Source organism: Gadus macrocephalus, chromosome 1, assembly GCF_031168955.1.
Source record: "Gadus macrocephalus chromosome 1, ASM3116895v1".
Classification (NCBI taxonomy): Eukaryota; Metazoa; Chordata; class Actinopteri; order Gadiformes; family Gadidae; genus Gadus; species Gadus macrocephalus.
Window position 1 is genome coordinate 13,274,350 of NC_082382.1, and position 22,495 is coordinate 13,296,844.

The following is a 22,495-nucleotide window of genomic DNA, read 5'->3' on the forward strand; positions in this document are numbered from 1 at the left end:
GAATAAGTTCTTTGAGGGGTAAGGCCCATATCTGGGTATGTTTCCTCAGAATAAGGAAAAGGTATCACTCAATTTAAATGACTAAGTTTAAGTTAACATTTATTGAGTTAAGGTTGTCCGATGAACAGAGTGGAACAAGTGTACACATTGTTTTATTGATATAACATAGTGTGTGCTAGCCTTGTTGTGATTAGTAACTGCTATTGATGAACAGGAGCCCATCATTGTCTTCTAAACAATGGTCTTGTGTGAACTTTGTACGAATGTTGGCTTGGTAACATTTGTAAATCTGTAGATAGTTACTGGGGCGACTGTGTTATGGTAACCAGGTGCTAGGTGCAGTGTTCACAAATCCAGTGCGATAACGCATTCAAGAAATCAAATGTTAATTTAATTACACCCTTAAACAACAAAAAATATACATTATCTAAAAACATCACTTGATGACGGTGTGTAGTTGAATGAATTACAAATCCCCTATAGCAAATGATTCTAACATTGCTCTGTTTTGGAACAATTATTTCTAAGATTGGTGGGTTTAGGTGACATTAACATAAGCCATTTATACTTTTGTAGCAAGAAAGAAATTAGCTAATCGCCATGTTTTAGAGCATTTTAACTGATCATCTTGTGTGTTTCTGTGTCGGTTTCTGAGAATAGCGCAAATCATCCTCACATATAGGAAGTGGTGTGCGATAGGGAGATGGAGTTATTATATGCTTCTTGATGAATGTGCGTCACTGTATTATATAATCGACTATGCTTATGACAACTTTTGATGCATCTAGTTAAGATTGTATTGCAAACAGTAATCTAGGAAAGGAAAGTTTGTTTATTGTTGACAAAGCCTGTCACCATGGTATTGTTGCAAATGCAGCAATTAAGGGATTTATTGCAACAGAATATTAATCTGGGATCTAAATTTACTGAACGTTTAAATTAATCCTTTTCCAAGTAAGTTCTTTATAATTGTTGAAAATGATAGTCATTCACACCGGTTGTTAATCTTGTTCCTAAAGGTGCTCTACTGCAGGCCTGTAGCTACAGACAGAAATATCATAGTTAACTAAAACCACCACCTTACCGTGCTCAAATATACATTGTCCAGTATCATCCACTGAGTCCAACGATTATCTCACCTTCACTTTTTTTGAGGAGGAATGCCGGCCGGCCATTAAAGAGGAACAATAACATTAGAACCACGAGTCAGCATCGAGCGAGGTTGACCTCTGATGTAGACCATAGATTATATTGGCCTACTCTGACCTAAATCACCGCAGCCTAGGCGGGGGGGGGGGGGGGGGGGGGGGATTCTCTGTGGTATTCCGCAATCCTGTATTAGGGATTACATCAAGCCCTGCGCAGGACGACATTCCTGCCATCATGTGCTGGGTGTAGCAAAGCCCCCCCCCCCCCCCCCCCCCCTCCCAAACTAACCGCAGCCACGAGGCCACAAGGACGCAGGCCTCCAGCAGGCACTGTGCACATCGCTTCACATGCTGCCCACGTGCACCACAGCCTCTTCTCTTTGGCATGTGTTTGTCCAGTGTCCAGCGGAGCAACAGCGCGAGGGCTATGATGTACAATAACAGGACAGTGCATGTTTGCAGGACGCCCCCGTGTCTGTGTGGAGGATTATGAGGATGTCTCTTCTAGGGGATGGATTGCAGTAGAGCCAATCTAAAGGGAATGTCTCGACCGTTAGGAGGTCAGGGTCCCCCCCACGTGACACTCTGGGGCCTGTTTGGACGTCTCCTTAATAACCTCCACACTTCTCCCGCAGTCACCCGTCACTGCGGAGGGCTCTCTAGTATCTGTTGTCCTGTCAGCAGGGCACACTATGAACACTATGGAGCGGTCAGAAGGCCCAGAATAGCACTGCAGGCAGAGAGAGAGACACACACACACACACACACACACACACACACGAAGAGAGACACACAGAGAGAGGAGAGAGACAGAGAGAGAGAAAGACACACAGAGAGAGGAGAGAGACCGAGAGAGGGAAAGACACACAGAGAGAGGAGAGAGACTGAGAGAGGAGAGAGAGACAGACAGAGAGACACACATGCACAGACACAGAGAGAGGAGAGGAGAGAGAAACGGGAGAGAGAGTAAGTGCAACTTACATTCTGCAGCTTTTTTTCAGCCTCGTTCAAATCAACTCTTTGCTTGGGTCACCGAAGAACATTAGAAAGCATAGATGTATCCACACACAAACACACAGAAAAACAAGGGCTGATTCAATGTCAACTTTATTGAAAAATCATGAGTCATTGCAAGTCTATTCTTAGGTCGAGGGTATGTTTGGCCAAGTTGTGCAGGCTGAAAGCGATGCTATCCAAAGTCTAGATGCCTCGGCTAGGCATAGGCAATAGTCAATTGACTATGATATTTGGATATACCCTATCTGAGTCACACAGAATGTGCTTATGCTGCATATCATTTAGGCGTATGTAGGGTAGATCTTTTTCAAACTTCATTATGCTTTCCTGATTCCACCACTGTTTTTTAATCTTTCAGGCCCTGCTCCCGTTTAGTCCAACGCAACTGGAATCGAGAATATCCCACATGGCTGAAAGTGGACAATATTAGCATAAAGCTGTCAGCAAACAAGACCTTTAAGCATAAATGGATGGTGCTAGACTTGCCTACTGTGGGTGTTTCTCTGGCAGTGTCTTAGCTGGTTGTTGTGAGGAGTGAGAACGAAGCAATCAGCAAGTATACTGCCGCAGAAACTCTCGCGATATATGGGCCCTGGAACGGGAGGAAGAGCCAAAGACAATGGGCCCAAACAAGCGGAACAAGAACATGTCTTTCAATTCTCTTACGAAACAAATATACATATACTATGAATGATGGAGCTGCCACCATAACGTAACAGGGTCCGTTTTCAGCCTCTATTGGCCATGTGATCGGACGTCAGTAAAATTATATGTTTTAATGCAATACTGACATCTGGTGGTAAGTAAAACTACAACGCTTACTAGTATGCTGGAGAGCAGCAAAAGCCACTGCCACTTTAAAATTGTGGCATTAGTATTGTACACTTGTAAAAATCCTGAATGTAATAAAATTAAGTAAAAATGCAAGACTTTTTCTTTTTTATTGTTAAGTGCTTGAGCATTCAGAACAATGATAAAGCACAAAGGTAATGCTATCATTCATGCTGATAACAATGATGATAATAATTATTATAAACTAAACTATTCTTGCTGTTATTATTGTAAATTGTAGCATTGATAGTAGCAATTAGTAGTAGTATTGTGGCGGGCTATAGTTTTACATTCAATACAAAATATAACATATTATAGATTACCTTATATAGCCTATATATGTATAAACTTCTAAAATCTGAAATGCACACGACATAAACTGGAAATGTCAGTATAGTGACTGTAACTGTAAGTAAGCTACATTTACACGATGAAGAGTTCTTTTTGTAATTTTTGTCAACTTCCACTCAGAAACCATTGCTGTAGTTTATTCGTATGGTTTGTTGCGGCCAATAATAGAGGCAGCGATATGAAGTTGTTGTCATTACCTGGCTATGGAGGTGGCCCAAAATAATCCATCTGCGAACCATTGAGGCGTTATTTAAAATGCCATTTAAGTCAATATTAAATATAAAATAGATTAAAAGTTTTCTATAGGAAATACAGAAATATTGATATGAAATACAACCGGAAACAGGCAATACATATATAAATGAATGAACATATGAATATATAAATGAGTCAAAACAATGAATCAATAAATAATGTTTTATAATATCTCATATCGCTCAGAGCTACAGCACCCTGAAACAGCACAGAAACACTGAATATACAGCAGCACTGATTATATGATGATCCGCAAACTTTCTAGAGCAGTCTTTCCCAAAGACTGGGTCGCGACCCACATGTGGATCGCGGGAGATTTCAATTGGGTCGCCAAATTAATGTAAAATGAAAAATAAAAATAAAGTTTTAGTAAAATTTGTCCACATTGCATTTTTAGCGTTTTTTGATAGTACTGAATGTTTGAATTGTTCTTATAATTGTACTTATAACATTGAATCTAGTCGAAAGTCTAATGAACATTGTGTTTGTTTTACTGATGAGAGGAAATAAAAACAATGGGATAGCCAAAAACAAAGTGACATTAACTCGGCCTTAATGCATGTATTTGGTCTCATTTATAAAGTATTTAATATGTGTATTATGTTTTCAATGACAAGACAAAGTTCTGACTTATCTCTTCGAAAAGGCTGGTTTAAGTTCAGATATAATGGGTTGCGGAATTGGCAGTAAAAACTTTCAGGAATGTTCATTTATGCGCAAATCTGTTCTTCTCCTGATTTTATAGATAAGGCCTTTTGTGAATTTGGTCGCGATGGTTTGTAATTAAAAAAAAATGGGTTCCAAGAAAAAAAGTTTGAGAAATATTTTTTTTTTTGGAGGATGGAAGTACAGTAGTCTCGAACTCTGTCCTCATCGATTAACTGTCGCTCCTTTCTGCATTCGGTTCCTCATCGATGGTGATCCTACTACTACCATGTCCGTGGGTTCTACCCATGGACCTATTAAAGAAGATTCTACCAGAGGCATCTTTCCTCTACTGCTCTGGGATCTAACGCGGCAGCAGATTCGAATCAGAAACATGTAGGCACGCATGACACGTTCGGGAAACCCGGAAGTCGGCGGTTTGCAATCATAAAATCTTGTTATTTTCGTGCTCGTGCTGGCAACTCAGCCACTTTAAAGTCGGGGCTGTCTATGGTACTTTTGAACATAAAAGTCCACCTATAAATAAATAAAATCCCCCTGCAATAAAGAAATGCTGACATTTTAAAATAGAAGCCCCTTGAAATAAAAAAAAGTTGCTATTCTTTCATAAAATCTAATTTATTAAAATATTATATTTGTATTAGCTCAGGATGCCATAATAATTTATTATGAATAATAAATGGCACTCCATTGCCTTACATCAGAGTGATATATAACAGAGTGGCGACATTTCCATAGAGTGGCGAAGTCACGCCCCTTCCGGTAGAGCCCATGCATGGGACCTATATGAGATCGAAAAATATGAATGGGTTTCAATGGAGAGAAAGCAATTATTTTCTTCTTTATATGCCCTGGATGCACATGTTGTTTGTGGATTTAAATGACAATTTTTCATGCAAAGAAAACTAAAACATTTCGCGAAGAAGTTTGATAATGTTTGGTTTTGTGTGAGCTCTTCGCTGTTGTCGACGCAAATGACATACGTCACCACCCGCGCTTGGAACTCCGGTACCTCTCTGCTCATCTTCACCGGAGGGGAGGATAAAAGCATCGAAAGAGGTGAAAACCATGATAAGTCGGACTCGGGGCATGTGGAGAGTTTCAGTTATGCCGAGGGGGAGATTGTCGGTCTTGTCCACACCAGTCACAGGGAGCCTTTAACTGAACAGTTGAACAATAAACGGTCATACTCTTGACATGAAAAATTCTCATTTAAATCCACAAACAACATTTGTGTATCCAGGGCATATAAAGACTGGGATCAGAAAATAATTACTTTCTCTCCATTAAAACCCATTCATATATTTTTCGATCTCATAAGTCCCATGGGCTCTACTGGAAGGGGCGTACTCTATTTTCGATCTCATAGGTCCCATGGGCTCTACCGGAATGCGTAGAGCCTATGGGACCTCTAATTATAAAGTATTGCCATTCTTTTTTTCATAAATTCAGTTTTTGTCCACCCCTTCCCCAACTTGGCAGCAATTTGGCCATGTGTGGGGAAACTCATTGACCTACAGGCTATTCAAGGTCTTATCTGATTATTTTCATTCTCCTGCAGGTGGCGGTGGATGCTGCTGATGGTGGATGCTGCTGATGGCGGTGGCTGCTGCTGTACTTACTATATGTTTGCTTCGTTGTTCTTAGTCATACTTGTTGCCCATTTTATTTTTATTGTTTTACTTGTCTCTTTTCCTCGCCGTATTCCTCTCTTGTTAACACACACATATATATTTATATATATATATACACAATATTCATCCCTATTCCTCACTTTGTTCTAGTTTTTCCAGTTGGATACACACACACACACACACGCACACACACACACACACACACACACACACACACACACACACACACACACACACACACACACACACACACACACACACACACACACACACACACACACACACACACACATTCTTGTTGTCTCACTCATTGTTTAATAAAAAAAATACTATTTCATTCATCCAAGCATAATGATTTGTTATTCTTTAATATATGCCATACTTTGTGTATGGCTTAGACTTAAAAGTATCATGGTTGTGTGGTCAGCTCCTGCCTCATCAGAAGCAGTTTCCTGGAAACTAAATGCTAAATGGACTGCTGCTACTCTGCTTTCTCAATCGCTCTCCGACCACGGGTAAATTAATTGGAATTACAAGCAAAATCAAGGAAATCCAGTCGTAGTTGCGCAAAAAATAAAATCTTGAATCGTCTTTGATTTGTAGCAAGGTAAAAGTTGAGGTTAAGCCACTAAAGTCAGTAGCCTAGTGCTACCCATAATTACACAAACTTGAAGCTTTCCCTCAAACTTAAAAATGTATCTAAATAACTTTCAGTTGTCACCCTACCACCACAAATGTAAAACTGACATTTACAAATATGCAACAATAGTCAGAAATGTACTTGGGTATGTGTTTTTTTTAAAATATATTTACCATTCAATATTGTAATGGCTGCTGTCACTCTCAGAGAAGAACATGGCAGCGCGGCGTGTTTGGAACTATACAGGCTTACATGAACCACGTGACCACCCCGCCGGCGAGATCACAGATCTCTCTGGCTCTGCCGCTCTGCCTTACATCAACGTCCCCGCCATATTTGAGAGGCAAAAAGTGGCCCGTAAAGAAATATGCTAAAAGGTAAAAGGTTTTTGCTTTACCCCACGTAGATCATAAGCCACTGAATAGAAATGACTTATTGTAATCGGTTGAGAAATGTACATTTTGCAGGGATTGTTATCCAGAAAAACCGCAGCTCCTCCGTTTACTGTTTTTTGTTAACAGTCAAGTTTATGACTTCAATATGGCGGCGTTAGCCACTGCGGCGATCCAAAGGCCAATGCAGCGTTTATATATATGGTACACCAGCGAGGGGGTTGGGGATTCAGACCACACCTACAATCATGCGTCATATTAATATACTTTTCGAAATTATCCTTCCAAGATATTCATTAGGTGTGTGGTTGTCGTCCATCCCTTTAATGGTTTTATAAGGGTGCGTTTTAAAATATAGTTTTGATATGCTTGTCCTGAGCAGAGCTGAACAAAGAACTTAAACATTCCTGCAACACTAATATTTGAGGTTCATTTCAGCATTATTTGTTTATTAAATTATTAGTTTCAGGGAGGAAATTAATTAGGAGAAGCTAAAACTTGTTCAGTAGTTTGTAGAACATGTTTTACTACAATATTAAAATGGATGTATTTATTCAACCCTAAGTTTCTGGTGTGTGTGTGTGTGTGTGTGTGTGTGTGTGTGTGTGTGTGTGTGTGTGTGTGTGTGTGTGTGTGTGTGTGTGTGTGTGTGTGTGTGTGTGTGTGTGTGTGTGTGTGTGTGTGTGTGTGTGTGTTTTCATTTGTATCTGTGTGGGTGTGTCAGTGTGTGTCTAATATTCCCATAAAGGTCCCCACAGATCCTCTCCACTCATCAGCTTTATTACCGTTTATCTTTTTCCTGAAAGCTGTTCACTTCCTGTTTCCCTTTAACCCCTCCCTTTGTCCATCTCTGCTCAGCACCCTGCAAATTACAGTGCAACTTAACTCATACTAATGAGTATGGGTATTTGCACCCGCTGAACCCTCAAAGTCCCCTATAGACCCCCTCTACCCAAACCCCTACTTAACGGCCTCAGAGCCCTCCCCCCAAACCCTTTCATATCCTGTTCCTCCATTCTCTATAGAATTCAGTAGGAGCATGTCCTTAGGCCTCTCCTGCAATCAATACGATTCATTACCGCAGTGCATGGCTGGAGGGGAAAGAAAGGAGAACACTCCATGGTGTTGAAGCCCAGGGTTAATTATTCTTTAGTCGCATGTGATTAGTGTTTACCTGGCCCTCTCCAAGGCTGAGTGGTCATTTAAAATTTTGCGCTAGAACTGGATTCATAGATTGTTTTGCTTATGGCCTCCGTTGTTAATGAATTAGGTATTTTTTCCTGACTGTGACATTTATTAAATTACCCTTCTCTCATGCAGAACAAAGGATGTATTGGAAAAAACTGTAGTAGGCTTTGACCCTTGGGGCAGGACAATAATTCACTGTCATATATCGTCACCGAAATACAGCTACGTATAAAGACACCGAATTTAACATTATTAATATACTACAACTTTTCAATTTTTTCCAGCCCCTACTGCGGACAAATAGTGTGTGTGAGTAATGCTTACTTGGGAATCGTACCTATGATATGAAAGACATGACAATTTTCAACTATAATAATACATTTGACTGTTTAAACATCATAGGGCATTTATTAGATCATATTAACGAAATATTAACCAAATTGAGCTTTGATACACTAGTTATAACCATACTGTGCCATATCTCTACAAGTGAAATGAGGCTCATGAGTTGTATCTCAGGTGACCTTTTGCTTATCTCATTGGAAATGTAACATAAATCCTGGCTAGTTCATCTGTTATCAACCTTGGTTTTTTTTTACATTGCATTTGATTATAGTGCTGCAATGAGTGTCCTGTGAGGATCAATTCATTGTATTGGTCCTGAGAGTTGGCTGACATTGGCGTCCCTCCCTCACCCTGATATTTTGAAGGATGCTTGCTGATTGGACACCGGGCCAGTTGCCAACCTCGTTCATTAACTTAAGATGTGGAAGGTCACACTGCAATGAGCTAACCATGCACTTGCTAAGGAAATGCAAAGGCTTTGTTTACGACATGATAATCTATTGTCATGATTGTTCTTGGAACCAACACAGAAACACATTAATCCCACAACGCCCGGAAGCATCCCACTCATGACTCTTGCGATCAAAATAGAATATGCAGCACACGCACAATGGCTCCTTATGCTAGGAGGACAACAAGAGCAAGGAGACGTTGTGTTGGGTATGTGAGTAGTGTGTGTCTATAAGTTGAGGGGCATCATATGCTTCCATCTCTTCATGCCAGTTAGGCAATTGAAAAGGGAAACTGCATTCTGAAGGAAATCTTTGCTGCTATCTAATAACATGGTCTTTATATTCTATACTTTCTTTCGGTGATTGTCTGAATGGGAATAGCTTGACAACGGATCGATTACAACCGGCTTTGCACCCGGAGTGACTTTAAAGCTTCACCGCTGGACCTATGGCTCCATCTTCTGGAATAAAATGAAGTGTGCTGCCCTTTAGTGACGGCCTGCGCAGGGAGCCTGGGAGTTGGTGCATGGAGCTGTGGTCTATCCACGGCTGAATTATTATCAGATTAAAATCTATGTATTTATTTCAAGGTTGTGAAGGCTATTTCGTGGATTTTAGATTAAGGAAATTTAACTTTCCTATACAAATATGTAACCAAATCCTTTATTATCCACAATAACATCAATTTATTTAAACTAACAATGTGACAAGAGCATTACAGATGCAGTATTAATGACCAAAACCAACAGAGGGAGCTCATTCTAAGTTTCCCTGCTCTATAACACACTTTTCAATCAAAAAAACGCTTCATTGCTTCACCTCAAATTTTCCAGAGCAAACAATAAGCCCTGACCAGGTTTTTTTGGCCTCTAATTCCTGTGCTCTATGTCTATTTAAAAAATGAAAGTCTTACGTAGAGAGCCCAAGAAGTGAGAGCAATAAATACACGCTCATGACTTTATCGAGAGATAACATCTTATAATAAAAAACTTCTTCACCTTCGACTGTGTTTGAAACTCGGAATACAAGGGTCGACCACAGGCACAATGATCACTCTGGCTTAACATATCGTTATTTCATATCAGGGTTGAACTGCAGGAGCAACGTTTGAATATGTTTCTTTAACAAGTGAAAAGTGGATTAATCAGCAATAGACGACATGATAATTACAAAGCCAGTAAACCCTGATAGCAATGCCCTCTGAGCCCCAGTCCAAAGATCAGTACACCGCCAACTATCAGCTCCTCTAACGAATCCATACACAGACCCGGCAGGCAGCCATGACCGACCAGCAGGACTGGGGGAATCCATCCAAGAGAAAAGGGGTGAGTACTGAACCTTTTTCACAGCCCCTCTCCCCACTGATGTTTTGATGTCATATTAAAGTAGTGAGTACGATTTTGTCAGTTCATATAACGGGCTACTGTCAGGTAAAATAATATGACAAAACTGTGGCGACAAGCTTTGAGGTTCCGAGCTGGGATGATTGAATTGAATACATTTTCCTGATATCGACAGAGATTGACTGCGGTCCTCGTCTTGGCCACGCTCATTTCTGCATTCGGTTCCTCCTTCCAATACGGGTACAATGTGGCCGTGGTCAACTCCCCTTCACTGGTAAACTAAACCACCCCATCACTCCACCATTTAACACTCCATCCACAACACAGTGGTCTATAGGGGACCTCACTGTCCTGATTTGCTGTTACTCTGTGCAGTTCATGAAGGCCTTCTATAACTCCACCTATATGGAGCGCTATGGCGTACCGATGGAAGAGGAGGTGCTGACTCTGCTGTGGTCCCTCTCCGTCTCCATGTACCCTCTGGGGGGCTTGCTGGGCTCTCTCATGGTGGCCCCCCTGGTCAACAAACTGGGGAGGTAACGCACGAGAAGGGCGATTTTGGGTTTCACTAGCATGGACTTCTCTAGTGATTAAGCCATGAAAACCACGATGCATTGCTTTATCCAGATCCGTAGCCGACTGTGACCTCAACATTTTGTTGTTAAATCAGTGTCAGGGTACGGGTTACCTAAACATTAGCAATAATAAGATCATGTCATTTTAGAACTTCATAACCAAGATGAAAGGTTCCAACAGAACCACAACACACGACACACAGGAAAATAAACACCCACACGCGCAAACACACAAATGGGAATAATCATCGGAAAACGTCAGTAAAGTGCCAAAGTAATGTCAACATTTAATATCTTCATCATCAGTCTTTTTTACTATGTATTGTACATTGCTTGGTGAGTCAATGACGTGAGGCCGACGTCTGTGATCACCTGACAGGAAGGGAACCCTCCTCTTCAACAACATCTTCTCCATCGTTCCTGCCGTGATGATGGGGGTCAGCGAGACCATCCGGTCCTATGAGATCATCATCGTGGCCAGGGTTCTGGTTGGCATATGTGCCGGTCAGAGCAACACTAACAGTCCTTATTGAAGTGTTTCTGATTGACACAGTGTTTCCTTGTGTCTGATGGTCCTGCCCCATCGCCAGGTCTGTCCTCTAACGTGGTGCCCATGTACCTGGGTGAGATCTCCCCAAAGAACCTGCGGGGAGCCATCGGAATCGTGCCCCAGCTGTTCATCACCATTGGGATCCTCAGCGCCCAGGTGCTGGGCATCAGGAACATCCTAGGGAACAGCACAGGTCTGGGCCCATATATTTATCTACGTGTATATGATCTATAATGTATTAAACCGTATACATCCTCAGAGTGCTGAGTCACATTATGCAGTATCATTACATTGATATTGGGGATCCACAATTGGCGGGCTGTTTTTTTTTTTTAAAAAGATGTATACATCTTTTAAAGGCACCCAGTGCAACTTTCGAGGCTTAAAAATAAACATTCAATTTCTAGTCTTTTTTACACGTAGTAAGTTTCAATAACTCCATACCATTACATACCGACATTTAAGCAGCAAAGATGAGACGTCGTTGTGTGGTGAGAACTGATACAAAATCGATAACAACAACAATGCCGCCATTTTCTTTATTTTTTGTAACCTACAATAAATAAAGCAGGCTTCCAGTCAATGGAAAAATGGCTTCTCCCCACCGGCGATTGTTGTTGTTTACGATTTTCTATCAGTTCTCACCACACAACAACGTCTCATCTTTACTCCTTGAATGTCGATATGTAATGGTATGGAGTTATTGAAACTTACTACGTGTAAAAACGACTAGAAATTGAATGTTTATTTTTCATTGAATGTTTACATAAAGTTGCACTGGGTGCCTTTAACAGGGACTGACTGGTTGATTGATTGGTTGAATGCTGATGTAATGTCTGACTGAGTAAACTGACTGACTCTCTGTCTGTCTGTTTGTTCGTCTGTGTTCATGACTGTCTGCTTTACTGTCTGACTGCCAATCTGTCTGTCTGCCCATCTGTCTGTCTGTCTGTCTGCCTATCTGTCTGTCTGTCTGCCTGTCTGACTGTCTGCCTGTTTGTCGGTCGGTCTGTCTGTCTTGTCTGTCGATCTACCCGTCTGTCTGCCTATCCGTCTGTTTGTATGTCTACTTGTCTGACGGTCTGCCTGTTTGTCCGTCGGTCTACCCGTCTGTCTGTCTGTCTGTCTGTCTGTCTGTCTGTCTGTCTGTCGGTCGGTCTACCCGTCTGTCTGTCTGTCGGTCTGTCTGTCTGTCTGTCGGTCGGTCTACCCGTCTGTCTGTCTGTCGGTGTGTCTGTCTGTCTGTCTGCCCTCTCCCCCAGGCTGGCCTCTGATGCTGGGTCTGACGGGTATCCCTGCCGTGGTGGAGCTGCTGCTGCTGCCGCTGTTCCCAGAGAGCCCCCGGTACCTGCTCATCCAGAGAGGGGACGACACCACCGCAAGGAAAGGTAAAGGAACGGGACTCTCAATCAGGTCCTATCTTACAGTAAGATAAGATAAAATGTGCACCGTACATCTGATTAAATTATGGGATAACACAAATACCTGAATAGATCTATTACACTAACATCTATTTAAAGGAAAGGGTGGCACACTACTAGGTAGGGCAGTAAGACCTGGGGCATAGCTCAGACCTGTTTACAGTAAATTGAATACTTTTAAAACCCTACTGTTTCTACCACTGTCTTTATGTATTCCCCCCCCCCCCCCCCGTCTCCGGCCCCCCAGCACTGCAGCGTCTGCGGGGCTGGGAGGAGGTGGACGAGGAGCTGTCCGAGATGCGTCTGGAGAACCAATCGGAGCGGGCGGAGGGCCAGCTGTCTGTGGTCAGCCTGCTGTCCCAGGCCTCCCTCCGCTGGCAGCTCAGCTCCATCATCGTCATGAACATGGGCCAGCAGCTCTCGGGGGTCAACGCGGTGAGACTCCCCGAGCCCCGTCCTGGACTGGCGCTACATTGGTTAATCTTTTATGAAATACTCGCGTGTTTTGTGTCTAGCGAACCTCAGATAGATGCTTACCTGCAGGGCTTTAGATGTCGTTGTTGAGGAACAACACAGGAAGGCAAGAAACAGAGCTGTCCTGTCAGCAAACCCCGTGATTCATTCCACCATCATCATTTTTCCCGAAAACAGCCGTGTTAGGCAGAAACAAGGAAGGGAAGGTCTTACAGCTTCTACCTTAAAGCTTCCTCCGTGTTGTGTAATACTGAACTTATACAGACTAATTAATCATACTATTCTGCTTACTAAAGCAACAGGGCAGACTACATAATCGCATAGTTCAGCCTAGCCCCCACCATTCAGCAAATAATAGGCTAAACAATTATTTTGGGGGTTTTGGTGAGAAAAAACGTGTACCTGAAGTAAATTAAATTGGTTTATTTCAGTCACAGCTAGTCAGGGAGTTATACATGTGTTTATTGATATATTTGACGCTTAATCCTACACATGCCTATGTTTACAAGTGATATTAATTGCTCCTAGATCTACTACTATGCAGACAGCATCTATGCCTCAGCCGGTGTCCAGGAGAACCACATCCAGTTTGTTACCGTGGGGACAGGGGCAGTCAACGTCGTCATGACCATTGCGGCTGTGAGTACGCTGCTCACCAGAACGATGTGTGTTAGTGTTGAGGGAAAGCAGAATGCAGGCTTCACCTATTGTCCGTACAGTGTGGACTAAAAGTGGTCTGATTTAAACATGTTCAACTGATTTTCTGTGTCCTTACACAGTAAGTGGACTTGGCTAATTCCCAACGGACAGCTTTATTCTTCACTTTTTAATGAGTTTTAATATTGGTTGTTTCAAAGTCAACCTTTGCACTGGATGACTTGTTGAGGGTTGTTGTTTTTTTTGGGGGGGTTTTGTTATTAAAATGTATTTTTAATGTTTTAATTAATATGGACGTTATAATCCCAGGTGTTCATTGTAGAGGCCGCAGGTCGAAGGCTTCTTTTGCTGATCGGGTTTGGGATCTGCTGCGCAGCGTGTGTTTTACTCACCATAGCCCTCAAATTCCAGGTAACATTTGGTTTAAGTTACCCAATATAGTGGGAAAACATAACGCTGCTGCCATCTACAGGCTATCATAAACATCCCACTTCTCATTTATTTTGACATTGGTGCGTTCCCATTCTTATCTTGCTGTACACTCTTGGCAGTGCCCCGTTCTCAGAAGGGCTGCCTGTGTGTCTGTGTGTAGTCCCCAATAGTTAAAAATAGAAAGTAATACCTCATAGCACCCAATCCATTGTCCATGTGTGGCACATTGGCACAGGCGAAATATTCATTGTAGATTATAATAAGAGCAGATATTGAAAAGCTACAGTGTTTCTATAGAAATACTGCATAAGCAATTCTGCTACATACTGTTGCAAAATAAACAAATATAGTTCTCTGGTGGCTCATGCATGGGTCATTCATTAGCTGTGCATATACAAGGTGGAGCGTCTTCTTGTCTACATGCCCTGAATGGTATGGTTTCTTTAGTGTTCGTAATCCTTTGAAGGCCTCATAGTTAACAGGATGGCGGGCTGTTTTGTTGCCATGTGTCTTCACAGGAGAGCTTATCCTGGATGCCCTATCTCAGCATAGCCTGTATCATCATCTACGTCATTGGCCACGCCATAGGCCCCAGTGAGTGATCCTGTGACCCTGTGGTTGTTTACGCACACACTCATCAAACCATGGCGCCCCATTAGCCCTGAGTGTTGTTTGGATATGTGTTGACGTATAAGAATGCATATTTAAGCTAAAGGCCTGACAAATGATCCTCTTCCTCAATTAGTGAGCCATTGCTCCTCGTAGACTACGGTGACATGTACCAGACACGGTGCCGGGAGGTTAAACCCTGTCCGACCGCATCTTCCGTGCGTACCTAGGTCCCATTCCCTACGTGGTGACTACGGAGATCTTCAGGCAGTCGTCCAGGCCGGCTGCCTTCATGGTGGCGGGATCAGTCCACTGGTTGTGCAACTTCACTGTGGGGCTGGTGTTCCCCTTCCTAGAGGTAAGGCCTACAAGATGAACAAGGCCTCTGATGAGTAGACCCTTCCGATATTCTCAATAAAACACGACCATGATCATGATGGGGATCATGGTCATGATCATCATTGTCATCATCGTCATCATAATAATCCTGAACCATATTATTGCTATAAACATCATTAATAAGGCTGTTTTCAGGAAATGCTTTGAATGGATGTCTATGTTTATACTTTCTTTGGCTCACCAAAGTAAACACACATTTTCTTTTCATGTATACTTCCTCCTTGTTCAAGCTCCATTTACCATCTTAAAAGTCAAACAGGATGGAGAAGGCGAAGTTACCCATCCCTATGAGGTACAAAAATGTACAATCCAACAGTCCAAAACCCTTTCGGTTTGGCAAGCGCAAAATGTCACAAGAAGACATTCGTGTTGTATTGAACCTCAAGGAAGAACCCAGCACTAAGTCCCCCCAAAACCCCCAGGAACCAGAGACCGATCATGCTGTGTGGCCCGGCTCCAGGTGATGGTGATGGGTGTTCGGGCCTTCATCACAGCAGTAGCACACGGTGCATGCCGTGGCTGCAGACCATCAAGGGTTTAGTTCCCTCTTCCCTCTTCCAATAACAACCTTGTTCCTTGTTCTCCAGAGAGGCCTGGGCCCGTACAGCTTCATCATCTTCTCCGGCATCTGCCTGGCCACGTTCATCTACATATGGATGGTTGTGCAGGAGACCAAGAACAAGACCTTCCTAGAGATCAGCCAGATGTTCGCCAAGAAGAACAAAGTGGAGATCAAGCAGGCCTACGGGGACGAACCGCTGAAGGGCAGCGAAGTGGGACCAGAGGATGTACTATCTGACACTGCTTTTTAGAGGAAACCGAGAGCATTCAGGAGGGAGAGGTGGGAGGAAGTCTCCCCTGCTGTGCCAACGTCTGAGGCAACTGGAGCTGGTTAGAATTGACTTTTTTTCATTACATCAAACGAACACCAAGGCTTCTGTGTGTCTCCGTTCCAAAACATTAAAGACCGTTGTGTACATTTCTGTTTGGATGGAAGGTTCTGTTTAGTAGAGCCATTTTGATATGCCACAAGGGCTTATACAATTTAACTTGTGTTTGTGTGTATGCCTGAAGTCATCACAAGAGCCATTAATTTTTTCAGAAATGTTTATTGCTGATACAAAAAAGTGATATTAAATTCATGACTGACACTGTGGTTGATAGTCCTTAACTATTGTGATATACTAAACATTCTCTAAAACGCTCAAAACTAACCATACAGAACTCATATTCTTCATTTAAAAGAAAAATTTTCACATTCACCGTGGGCTAATATTTTTATATAGAAATATTGAAGGCCTTGCAAAGAAAAACTCGAGAGGATTCAGGAGTTGAGTGTCGAGCGGTGGTGGTGGTGGTGGGGGGGATTTCACTTCTCCTTGCACCGGGCGTCGTTGTCGATCTCCACCCCGCCGTACAGGCTGAGCGGCGTGGCGCCCCAGCTGAACACGTTGCCCGCCGCCGTGGCGTTCCTCTCGCACGACAGCTGCTCCCGCACCTCGGCCTTGCTCAGCACGTAGTCCCACACGTTGACGTCCGTCATGCGGCCCAAGAAGGCGTCCGTGTTGGAGATGCCGAGGAAGCCGTCCTGGTCCTTGCCCAGGACGAAGACCCCCCCCGTGCTGATGGAGTAGCCGCTCCTCAGGAACTGCTGCTCCTCCCCCAGCTGCCCGTTGATCCACAGCTCGGCGGCGCCTGAGTGCGACGACCACGTGACGCAGTAGTTGGCCCAGTCGGGCGACTGGAAGCCGTGCGGCAGGTTGACAAACTCGTTGCCGATCCAGAGGCCCACCTCGTAGCCCACGTTGATCACGAGCTCGTTGTCCACGCCGGCGCTGGAGTAGGACATGACGGTGTGGACGGTGCCGGGCTGGGGCCGCACGTGCATGCAGGCGGTGAAGGCGTGCAGGTCCATGGGGTGGAGGAGGCGGGCCAGGGCGTAGCTGCCGGCGTTACGCTCTGGGAAGTGTAGCACGAGGGAGGAGAACGCTTGGGGTTCTAAGAGGAGTGCACACACACACACACACACACACACACACACACACACACACACACACACACACACACACACAACCCTTTGGGTTAGGATTGTGGTGACGAAAAGACAAAGCCACGTTCTTCCTTAGAAAATGGCACGCATTACAAATTTGTTCATCTTGTTTAAGGCATTGAACAGGAGGAAATCACTGGACACTCACCATGGCTGGATCTCCTAGAGTCGTGTCTTTCATCTGAGGAATTATACAAACACAAAACGAGCCATTGTCAACCAATTGTAAACACTATTCACCAATTGTATTACCAGAGAAATGCATTCTGGGAAGAAAAGTACTGGGGAAAAAAACCAGTTCAGACTCGTTCAGAAATGTATGCTCGTTTTGATAGTTGATGCTGACAGCACACTGTCTACTCACTCGAATGAATGTGTTTTCCTAGAGACGTTATTATGTTCTCGATTCTCAAGAGCTTCGACTCGATTTCATCCTGCCGACAAAACGCTGAGAGGGAACAAGATAAACAAAAGTGAATAAACATTTTGAAACAGATTTACTTCTCAATTAATCAAAGACTTTGGGGTTCAGGATAAGGTCTATGGAAATTGGCCTTAGTTTGGTCACATCGTGTTTCAGTTGAATTTGAAGGCCACATACTGCCTTTCCCGAGGCGAGGCAGGAAGGAGGACTCGACCACACGATCGTTGAGGGGCTGGGCCATGCGGTAATCATTCCATATGGTCTTGTTGTTATGGTCCATCAGTGTGCTTTCCAGCTTCCGGATCTGAGAGATAAGGGATGAGAAGTTTACACTCTGGGTGGAGAACTAAAAAACGCAACTCGGATGCTGCTGATACCGCCGTTCGGGATCAGGATACATTGCAGAGAGTGGTCTATCAGTGTTCTGTGATCAAATATAGAGAGGAAATTATTTTAAGGGTTCTGAAATAACATATTTGGAGAAATAAACATAACTCAAATAAATAAATATGAAAACAAAAACCTCACGTGAAATGACCAATTTGTATTTCATTCATATATATATAATTTATTTATTTATTCTAATTGAAGTCCTGGAACTCTCTCTTAAGTCTTCTTCGTTAAGACAGGAATGTGTTTGGAGAACCCCCTCCCTGCCCTCTAAAGCCAGTGTCAGGGCATAGAGTGGTACCTGGTTGTGGGAGAGAGTGATGGGGGTGTCGAACACTGTCCACAGGATGCTCTCGTAGCAGGGAGGCGTGGTGAGGGAGCCCTGGTACCTGAAGAAGTGGTTGATGTTCTCCGGGAGCATGGAGCGCACGTCGATGTGCGAGATGTTCATAGCCTGACCTGGGAGGGGCGTGGGGCGTTGTTATGAAGTTACATCACAGTTTCCTGTTACAGTTTAATCCCACAAGTAAATAATGTGTCATAAGCAATGTTACAACACGTATGCAGCTTCACAGGTTGGTGATTCACTTTATTGGCTAAGAATAGGCGAGAAAGCGAGTTCCACACTAGTGTAGGGTAGGATCAGGGTTGGTCTGTCTCATACTGTTATCACATATTATTATGTTATTACCTGCAGCAAGGACACTGTAATGTGGTAGTGCATAAAAAAACTCCAGCGACCAACAACATAATGCACAATCCAACTGTCTGCTACGTCTGTTGCATTGGGTTCCGTCCATGGAAGGAAGTAACTCACCTGCATACTTGATGCGGGCCAGATTGGAGATGAAATCGCTGTAATAAGTGTTCTCGAAGTGCCCATCCTGATAAAAACACATGGGCAAACTATATCAAAACATAAACGACAAATGAGACCTAGCATCAGGGGATGTGTGTGCATCGGTTCTTCTACCAAGTTTGTGTGGATTGATTGGTTGCTTGCCTGCATGAACACTGACCAGTACATCGAGTACATTTTCTGTGATGTACTGGTTGCCCATTCAGGTTTTTAACTGAAATAGGACTCCTCCCATAGCATGCTAAAAAACCTGGGTAGTCACGTATTCACCCCGAGACCCTCTAAGTGTTTTGCCTATGAAGTTTACAGTCAAGGGGTCAGGGGTTTGAACGATTCAATTTATTCAGCTGGTCTGATATTTGATGAGGGCATATAGGTCAGTGTAATTCAATGAGATTTTCATTTTCAAACTAGTAAAAACAAGATGAAAAGTAATGTGTACCTTACTATGTACCTTATCGCGCCAAACATGTGCAAACAGCTATTCCCATGGTGCAATCAAACTTCACCCTCTCATATAAACCATGGTAAATTAAGACAATTGAGTCTAACGGTTTTTACATAATGTTCTTCTTCATTGTCAAGGGTAGTCAGTAAAATAGTGAGGGTGCAGTATTTTTGGACTGCAACGAAACAGCTTTGGTTCCCATATCATCGGCTTTGTATTGCTTTCCCGAAGCTTTCCCAAATTGCAAGATGTGAACGTCGATTGTTGTGTTTGCTCCCGTGTTATTGGTCTAGATTCAACAAGGCTCATGGGTTAAATCAAAACTTTTAACATGGAACTAATCATTTTGGGGCTATAAAATAGAATTGCGGACAACAATTCTTTAAATTGGTCCAGAATTGAGTTTGAAGGCTGATCAGTAATCCACTAACACAGGCTGTTTGTGGATTACGTGCTGGAACTGCTCAGGTCTTTAGGAATCTCTGTGAGTCTGGTCTGGACAGACGATACAATTAAAACATCATATGTTCTCATCTACAAGAAAAGTGCCATCAAGTGGCTATACAATTAGATGTAATGAAATGTTTGGTCTGTGCTACGTTCCTAGAATATTGCATTAACTGGGCCCCTGGTCGGGCATAAATAAACCGGTCACTCTTTTTTTTCTGCACAACATTACACTGCTACCCAGACAGATGTCTTTTACACAGTTGCCACAGCAATGGTCTCTCCCGGGTTCAAAATGCAAGCCTGTGACAAGCGCTCAATAGCAGCTCTTACTGGGCCAAGTAGGAAACACATTACTGTATCAGACCCTTTTAGGCCAATAGGTCAATGGGAAACTAATCCCCGACCCAGAAGTCTTACTAGGTAATCTTTTGGACTGATGTTGCACAGAGCCCTGGCCGGAAACCAATAGCTTGCTCATTTCCTGAAAGGGAGTGGATCAACCTTTCAAAACAGCCATATTCGATGTTGATGTAAAACCTGTATTGGGTGTTGGGCGTATACAAATGTATCATCAAGACAAGGTCAAGTCTTTAAGTCAAGTTGTTTGGCTTAGTGATTTTTTTCTAGCTAATCCCAGGCAGAGTGATGGGGATGATAAGATGAAGTGTTTTCAAGAAAAAAAAATTGTATTTACCTCGTAGAAGAATGCGAGCACTGCCAGGCCGTCTGGCTTGTCTCGGGCCTCCTTAAAGCTCTTGTACTTGTCAGAGTTGTAATGGACGACGTGGAGCTGGGACACACACGATGAGAAGACGCAAAACACATTATCACACTATGTCCCTCACCTGCTGTTCATTTAGACCGTTCCATAACCATGTAGCGGCCGTCCAATTGGTATTTGATATTCTCATATACTGCTTAAAGAGAGTTTGGTCCAGTTGGAAGAAGGTAAAGACAATGCTGGTGCCTGATTTCATCCTTGGATCTCCATTTAAAAATGTATTTTATTAGTATAAGATCAAAATGTTTTTGTTTACCAATAGCAAGTGCATAGAAAGTATCAGCAGTGTATACAATCATCCTAACCCTTAAACATGTTGAAATATAACATTACATTTAATGGTTTTCTCATGGTTTACCACAACTAAGATGGAAGATATGGAACATATCATAATATATAAATGTATATGAGCAATGTCTTGAGGAGCACCTCTGCCATGTATCGGATGCCGTCCAAGGTGTGCTCGGCCCCGCTTTCCTCCAGGTCCCAGCCCCCCCAGTGCAGATGCATCTGGACTGCCGTGTAGCGGCCGGGGAGACCCTCAGAGATCACCATGGTGGGGGGCAGGTCGATCTGAACTGAAGACCATCCCAATAAAGCCATAAATTGAACGTATTAATAGTGACTGCTTTATAAGAAATAAGAAATAATCATTTGATGTAGTCAAATAATATAAAAACATTTGCTGAGGAAAACATTTATTCACTCAAGAAAAGAAACATCTATTAAAAATCGTTTCGTGGCGCATTCTGGCGCTTCATGTACATGGATGATGGCTGTACCTGAGTGCCCGTTGTTGGTCATGAGAAAGTTCCCCTTCTGGGCATCATATCCTCTCAGCTCCATCTGCAACATTTGGGGATTGTGGCGCACATTCCGCCGCTGTATGTCGATGGGAGACTGCTTCTGGCCGCCGCAAGCTGGATACTTTAGTGGCCACCGAGCCTGGTCCAGTGCCCCCTCTTCTCAGACGCACGCACGCACGCACGCACGCACGCACGCACGCACGCACGCGAGCGCGTACACACACACACACACACACACACACACACACACACACACACACACACACACACACACACACACACACACACACACACACACACACACACACAAACACACATGTGTGTCATTTTATAAATAGTAATTCGGATTCTGTTACTAAATATTTGGAAGCACGGCGGATGGTCTCCCTAGTTCATATGTGAGCCAAGTCCTCAACTAGGGGGCAACTTTTCTTCACGACACTTCGTTAAAACTGGAGCATGGTTGTCACATAGTAGTCTGCAGTAGTGTAAAGTATCCTGGCTCGACTACTTGTGTGTTATAGGCCTAGCAATTAAAAAATACAACATGCAACCCAAACATAAAACCAAGGCAAAGTGTTCCATATTCTGCCACGTTTTGCCAACATAACCTCTCACCTAGCTTATTTGAAAGCAAGTACCCTAGGCCTATATTACATATGTATTCGTTTTTGTTTACCTTTATAAATATTTGTTAAACAATGATCATTTTTTATGTAAAACAAAATTACCTACCGGTATATGTCCAATGAATTCCATCATGTGGAATCGCTGCAGCAGCTAAATAAAACAGGACTGCATTGAAAATGACGCAGAAACTTTCCATTGTGAAGGCGACGCTGACCCTTTTCCGTTCGACTCGCACCTCGCAATGCCTTGGCTCTTCCGACTCCTCCACTTGCAAGTGG

At 43.2% G+C, this 22,495-nt stretch overlaps 2 protein-coding genes and 1 long non-coding RNA gene across 4 annotated transcripts in view; 2 read left to right on the forward strand and 1 right to left on the reverse strand.

Moving 5' to 3' along the window:
• Window positions 1-3,086, forward strand: part of LOC132453724 (uncharacterized) — an 8,986-nt gene extending 5,900 nt beyond the window's left edge. For both annotated transcript variants that reach the window (XR_009524787.1, XR_009524788.1), the window contains one exon: window positions 1-3,086. This exon is cut by the window's left edge. This is a non-coding gene — a long non-coding RNA (uncharacterized LOC132453724).
• A 7,008-nt stretch (window positions 3,087-10,094) lies between these two features.
• LOC132453743 (solute carrier family 2, facilitated glucose transporter member 5-like) lies at window positions 10,095-16,535 on the forward strand. Its single transcript, XM_060046691.1, has 12 exons — window positions 10,095-10,244; window positions 10,438-10,536; window positions 10,638-10,798; window positions 11,217-11,341; window positions 11,428-11,580; window positions 12,650-12,775; window positions 13,056-13,243; window positions 13,811-13,921; window positions 14,249-14,350; window positions 14,890-14,965; window positions 15,211-15,338; window positions 15,967-16,535. Exons 1-12 carry the CDS (start codon window positions 10,200-10,202, stop codon window positions 16,189-16,191), a joined length of 1,539 nt encoding a protein of 512 aa, XP_059902674.1. The 5' UTR covers window positions 10,095-10,199; the 3' UTR covers window positions 16,192-16,535.
• ca6 (carbonic anhydrase VI) lies at window positions 16,257-22,495 on the reverse strand. The gene is made up of 10 exons (XM_060046680.1): window positions 22,323-22,495; window positions 21,564-21,743; window positions 21,211-21,359; window positions 20,695-20,790; window positions 19,061-19,127; window positions 18,545-18,702; window positions 18,031-18,157; window positions 17,794-17,877; window positions 17,578-17,610; window positions 16,257-17,377 (listed from the first exon to the last, which is right to left on the reverse strand). The coding sequence occupies exons 1-10, from the start codon at window positions 22,411-22,413 to the stop codon at window positions 16,749-16,751; spliced, it is 1,614 nt and encodes a 537-aa protein (XP_059902663.1). The 5' UTR covers window positions 22,414-22,495; the 3' UTR covers window positions 16,257-16,748.